Source organism: Bipolaris zeicola, assembly GCF_000523435.1.
Source record: "Bipolaris zeicola 26-R-13 unplaced genomic scaffold scaffold_476, whole genome shotgun sequence".
Lineage (NCBI taxonomy): Eukaryota > Fungi > Ascomycota > Dothideomycetes > Pleosporales > Pleosporaceae > Bipolaris > Bipolaris zeicola.
This window is the reverse complement of record NW_006912525.1, coordinates 1-6,114: the sequence shown is the minus strand read 5'-3', so window position 1 is coordinate 6,114 and position 6,114 is coordinate 1. Positions and strand designations below refer to the sequence as shown.

General features: G+C 51.2%; 3 protein-coding genes across 3 annotated transcripts; 1 reads left to right on the top strand and 2 right to left on the bottom strand.

Annotated features, from left to right (window-relative positions):
• Positions 1-337: 337 nt before the first annotated feature.
• Positions 338-511, top strand: COCCADRAFT_112630 (uncharacterized protein; the record flags this gene model as incomplete). Its single annotated transcript, XM_007720428.1, has 1 exon — positions 338-511. A coding segment is annotated over one exon (174 nt), but the record flags the coding sequence as incomplete, so codon positions are not given.
• A 1,397-nt stretch (positions 512-1,908) lies between these two features.
• Positions 1,909-3,447, bottom strand: COCCADRAFT_10225 (uncharacterized protein; the record flags this gene model as incomplete). Its single annotated transcript, XM_007720427.1, has 1 exon — positions 1,909-3,447. The coding sequence occupies one exon, from the start codon at positions 3,445-3,447 to the stop codon at positions 1,909-1,911; it is 1,539 nt and encodes a 512-aa protein (XP_007718617.1).
• Positions 3,448-3,862: 415 nt separating this feature from the next.
• COCCADRAFT_10224 (uncharacterized protein) lies at positions 3,863-5,054 on the bottom strand (the record flags this gene model as incomplete). Its single annotated transcript, XM_007720426.1, has 2 exons — positions 3,863-4,735; positions 4,797-5,054. The coding sequence occupies 2 exons, from the start codon at positions 5,052-5,054 to the stop codon at positions 3,863-3,865; spliced, it is 1,131 nt and encodes a 376-aa protein (XP_007718616.1).
• Between the last annotated feature and the right edge of the window lie 1,060 nt (positions 5,055-6,114).

Sequence of the window (6,114 nt, the reverse complement as noted above, 5' to 3'; positions counted from 1 at the left end):
GAAGAACCCCAATCTACTCCAACTGATAGTCTTGTAAAGGCCCACTTTTGGAGATGGCTAGCCAAGCCATGCCTGTCATATCTGGGACCACAAGCGCGTGCGTAACAGAGTAGCGGGACCCAACGTCTGGTTCTGGACCACGAAACAGAAGACCGCAAGGCCGCGGGAGCAAGAACAGGAAAGGGAAAAAAGAACGTCGGAGCCGGCAAATCCAAGTAAGCGGGCGACGCGTGATAGGCTGCGGAGAACATCGCCTAAGAGCCAACGACGTTTGTCCAAAAGCTGCATCATGGGCATTCCCTCACTTGCATAACGGCCAATTCCAATTCCCCCACTATCCCTTGCTGTCCAACCAGAACCTCCATGTCCGAATCTGATACCGAGTGAACCGCCTTTGCTTATACGCCCACCATGTCACTGGTGTAACCTCTCGGACCGTCTCTTTCTCTTGCTCCAACCGGGGAGGAATCCGGCTCAACCTTTTTTCTGGGCTGCACGCCTGGAGTTGTAGTGGTTGGGCGGGAGAGCAAGGTGCCACGTACATACACACACAGCTGCTAAGACCCTGAGGATCACTCGCGAAGCCAAAAGGGAATAAGTGGGGAAGCTGCATGTTATGTAAGCAGCAAAGGTTCAAGCTGCAAGAGAGGAAGGAGAGAGGAGATGGATGGGTTGACGTTAGGTAAGTCAAGTGTGGGCCATCAGCCGATATGACGTCAGTCTGGCCAGACTCTGAGGCGACAAGTAGCAAGCCTCGAGGAAAAGGAAAGAGCGACTCGCAACGGGTGCCACAGACTCTGGCGTTGGAGGTAGGTCTAAGTACATTAGGGCCCGTTTGGTACCGGTGGCTGCAACGGCTCTGCCATGTTCGCAACAAGGAAAGGGAAGGGAGGGAGGGAGGAAGGAGGGGCCGCGGGAACAAGGGGGCACAGAGAGCGGGGGGGTTGGTTATGCTACCACGACTTGGGAAACAGCCTTCGGCCACTTGTGCCGTATCCAATAGCATCAATCTTGCCAGAATGAGAGAGAGAGTGGCGATCATATCGACTTTCTGACAGCCCCCAGGTGTAAGCGTATGCGGGAGATAACGATACGGGGGGTACGGTACCCGCTGATCGCAAAATGACCGTTGTGGCGTTTGCTGCGAAGAGAAAATGGACATATACCGGGCGTAACTTGTAAAGAAGCAGTAATAGTGGGGAGGGGGGTGCTTCCTTCGACGCCTCAAAAGAGACAAAGCGAGAAAGAGATATGCATGCGAAGGAACGCCTCATATCGCGATTCCCTCACATCCCGATCTCCATGCATGTCACAACGGGCCATGATGCGTTGAGGCAGCCTGGCTGCAAGCACCCCCATTCAAGTAATTCGTCTCGTCGTGTTTGAGTGCATTCTAACAGAACTGACCTCGGTTCCCCCCTCCCCTTCCCTCCCGAAAGGCATTTGTCGAAGCATCGAGTAACACCACCGGGAAGTTCTGAAACTCCCATGCAAGCAGCGGATAATATGGGCAAAAAAAGTAAAAATAATTAATCTCCGACATCTATCGGATCTCTTCAGCCACGTGTGGTGACATAGGCCCAATGAGAAAGCTGGGGAGCGCGGTCCGATGGCAGCCATGGGCCCCAACCACTAACATGGCACCGAGATGCATCCCAATCGAGCAAGTTTGGGCAAAAGGTGTTGATGATGGTGGGGATTTTAACCGGTGCTGCGACAAAACAACTGGCTGATGGCCTTCACTCATCGACATCGTGTCTTTGCTCACCAACGAGGGGTGGGGTGCGTGCTTGGTATGAGGCAACACAGCCCAACAACAAACCCATCTTTCATCTTTCATACTGTACAATTCAAAGTTTTGTTCATCTCAATGTTTCTTGTAGAAGATGCCCAAAAAAAAGGTCCCGTTCATCCAGAGAGAGGCGTCTTGAAGACGAGTGCGACATGGTCATCACCAGCTGTGACAACCGCCTCGCCGTCTCCTTGAACAAAAGCCATTATACCACCCCCCTCACCTCCACCCCTGTGTCCCCTCCATTCGCCCACCAGACCCTTGCCAGCCGCGGCAGTTCCACCCCGTGTATCCCAGCGCCTCAAAACACCATCGTATCCCGCGCTCGTCAACAACCATCCTCCCGGTCCTTCCTTTGCAACAAACTCCAGCTTGACAACGGCTTGCGGCGACTCTTCGTCTGCATGCGCATCTTCTATCCGCCTTCGAACCGCAAAGCGATGTGCGGTATCAAAGAGAGTAATGGAGCCGTCCACGTTACCGGCAGCCATGAGCGTAAGTGGTGCCGTAGAGAAGCTCAGACATTCAACGTTGTCACTTCCTGCCTGCAAACTAGCCAGGATTTGTCCAGCCTGACCTGCTGATGATGCGCCTCCTTTGGCCCCGGCTTGCTTGCCACCTCCAGCTTTGTTCTTTGCGCCTCCTCCACCAGATGATGTTGATGCTTGTGCCGCTCCAGCGAGAGAAAGACGGGGCAGACCAACGATGCGAATCTGACCTTCAGGACCACCAACAGCTACGAATGCACCTGAGGGCGCGATGCCAACAGAGTAGAGACCGCCCTCGACGCGGAAGCGCTCGTCGTTGCCTGTGAGACCGACAACGGCTTGCGAGTCGGTTGTCGCAGTCAGACCTTGTGACGCTGCATCGCCAAACACGTCCCACACATATAGACTCGAGTCTTCAGAGATGGTCGCAAGAAATGAGCCATCAGGCGACCATGCACCGGCTGTGCACGACTCGGTGTGAAGGTAATACGCTTGCAGGACCTGTAGCTCGTTGCCCTTGTCTGTGCTGATCTGGTACACCCACACTGAACCATCGTTGGCTCCGAGCGCGACCACGTTGGGGTGGTCGGGCGAAGGGTTTGAGACGAGCCAGTTGATTTCCTCCACCTCTTGTGCTTCGGCCAGGAACTTCCATTTCTTGCCGTCAGGCACTCCCTGCCACGCGCGCAGCTTGCCATCTAGACCTGCAGTAGCCACAAACTGGCCTTTGGGCGCAGTAAAGGCGATAGCATTGACTGAGTCCGTGTGTCCGTCTAGTGTGAATATGCTCTTTAGTCCTTCGCGCTCGGTGGGTTGGCCGTCGCTGCTCGGTTGCGCTGCCGCTGCTGCCGACACATCAATGATGTAGCCTACATCGTCGCCGCCTCCTGTGGCGATGATATCGCGGTTTACGGGGTGCTGCGCTATGCAGAAGATGCTGTCCTTGTGCTGATCAAAATGCGCAATCGAGTCGTTCTGTAGATTGATTTCCATCTCGGCCTCCTGGCGTCCTCCCTCGTCATCGTCGTCCGAGTCCATGGGTACATCGCCATCATCTTCCAGAATCTCTTCTGCCTCATCGGCGTCTATCGTATTGTCCACACCATGTACGTCGATATCCTCCTCGTCGTGCTGGGGCTGATTTGAAGTGGGGTTGGGGACAGCCATTGCGTAGACTTTTTTTTGCTTCCACTCGGTGGGGTGTGGAGTATATCTTGTTGGCGTCTCTCTGTACCCAAGAAGATTATATATGAGTCTTCGTCTTGCGCTGCTTAGAAATGTCAAAATTGCGCCTTTGGCGGCGAACTTTTTTGTCGGGGACCCTGTCGGAGGGGCACAACGCCGACCCCACACACGTCATTTGTAATCCACACTGAGGCTGAGCCGGACATTGAAACCATTACTGTTTTAATACCGCGTATAACACTACCATCACATCATTATAAATCCACACTTTCTTATACGAATCAACGACATACGGGTACAGACAAAGCCATAGACTTGAAACATTCTCATCAACTACCAAGTCTATTCGACACCACATGAGGATGAAAACGGACCTTCTCTCCAGATTGTACCAAAGTTACTCTTTACTACCTCTTGCAAGTTTCTCCAGAATTTGAGCCACACGTTCATCAACTTTAGCAGACTCTTTGCGGAGTCTAGCTGCTTCTTGGAGGACTCGCGCAAGCTCTCTTTGAACAGACACACCCTCAGTGCCATTGCTTCCATCTGTTTGTTCTTGAGATGATTCTCCAAGTGGTGCTGCTGATGTGCTTGCCCTTCCAGTGTTATCCGATGGTACTTCTTGGGAAGAAATATGCTGAGCGATAGAAGGCTTCCCGCCAACCCTTGCACTTTCCTCGTCTTTCTCGCGTATCCCAAAGAAAGATCGAAGAGGATCTTTCTCTCCTAGCAACTCCGCTTCGCTGACGTAGCTCTGGTCAGCTACAATCACGTTAGATATTGCGTAGATCCAGTAGCATACCACCAAGCCAACCATGAACGTAATAAATACTGCTCGACTACTTGATGCCCCTGCAATCTTGTTCAGATCCCATGTCCAAACGAAGCCAAGGTAGATGCCGAGTCCCACCAGGAAAGCGTTAAGAGAACTGTTGAGAAGCATAGTAGGGGCTGCAATGGTCAAAACCGAGGCAACCGAAGGCAGATCTGCTCCCACTACTCGAAAAGCTGAGTCGCTGTTAAGATGAGCAACTGCCATTGCCATGCGTGGGTACAGATCCTCATTCAAAATACTGTGCCCACGAATCCATGCCCGTACATCCTTGGCATAGAGGAATCTGCCCAGATGACAGTACTGTCTTGTGGCGTAGTAAACAGCGATAATTGACGAGACGAGGCTGAAAACAAAGAACCCTCGGGCAACCCAGGGTGTTCGGTCAAGGTTTTCCAAAGAGAGTGCCGTGATAGCAATTTGTGCTAGAATAGTGCTCTAAAAGTCTAGCAGTCAGTTCCTGATGTCTAGCTACCCGAGACTAGACACATGTACGCACAGCCACAGCTATTATGCTGCATTCCTCCTGCGCTGACTTTCGGAAGTTCATGGCGTCTATGTCGCTCGTACTTCGTAACACCTGTACTTGAATGCGCCAAATGTCGCGGTTTCCGAAGAAGCATAACACTAATCCACTAAGTCCATAGTATTTTGTGAAGAAAACGATACTCGACAAGTACCGAAGCCATTGTCGTGCTGCCGAAAGGAAGATCACAGCTCCTGGACCAACACCAAGGACAAGTGCTGCTTTCTCCATGTTGTCGGAAACAAAGCAGCAGACTCTTTTAAGACAAGGATGGTTTACTTCATTGGAGATATCATCGGGAGAGAGGCAATCAGAAAAACTCCTTGATGGCTAAATTCAAGGAAGGCTGAGGCTGAGGCCGAATGTCTGCCTTGGATGGTCTGTGCGTTTTTTGGGATGCGTACGTACGTAAGTAGAAGGCGCAGGCCGGCTGCACTGGGACTTTTGCCGACCGTGGAGTACATCGCTTCATACGTAGTGCAGATGAAAGGACAGTAAACACATGGATCAAACTAAAATAAAAAAAAATTGAGTAAGTTGAACGTGCGATAGGGAGCGAGAGCTACTAGTATAAGACACGAAGCCATCACCTAGGCGCAATACGCAAAGCAACAAAAGGTCATATATAAAAAAAGACATACACTGGTCTTCAGCCTGAGCATTAGAAGCACGGATCTGGCTTCGTAGAAACGCCCTAAGATAAACGTAGAGTACTTCTCCATACTGCCCTAGTTTATACATTCTGTGGTAACGGCATGCCAAAGCCACACATAGTAAGCTCACTAGGTTGAGTACTCAAATGCTAGACAAGACGCATCACTTAAAAGAGACTAGACTGAGCATGACCGTAACCTAACCATCACTCCAATACAACCATCCATTCTAGCCCCAGCCAAGCTTAACCTCTTTTCTACGAGAGGAACTCCTACCTAGATACCCTTATGCAGCACCTTAATTTCCAAACATTCTTGGAACAGGTATTGATACAACCTTGGAACCTGGTTCCTCCTATGACACAGCTTGTTAGCCTTTGTATCTTTGCAACACTACTAACGTGACCCCGCGGCTAGTCAAGGAAAAAAAAAGGAGATTCCCGATATTCATAAAATAAGTGGGGATCACAAAGTGTAGGGGGGGTCTTTTTTTTGGGAAAGTTGATAACGTGTTTCACCACCGAGCGCCGCACCCCACCGAGCGCCGCAGTTCCCCCACTAAAACAACGTCCCAACAATAACGCGTGATGTCTCAACAACTACAAACCCAGAGAGAGTATACTGAAGCTGACGTGCAA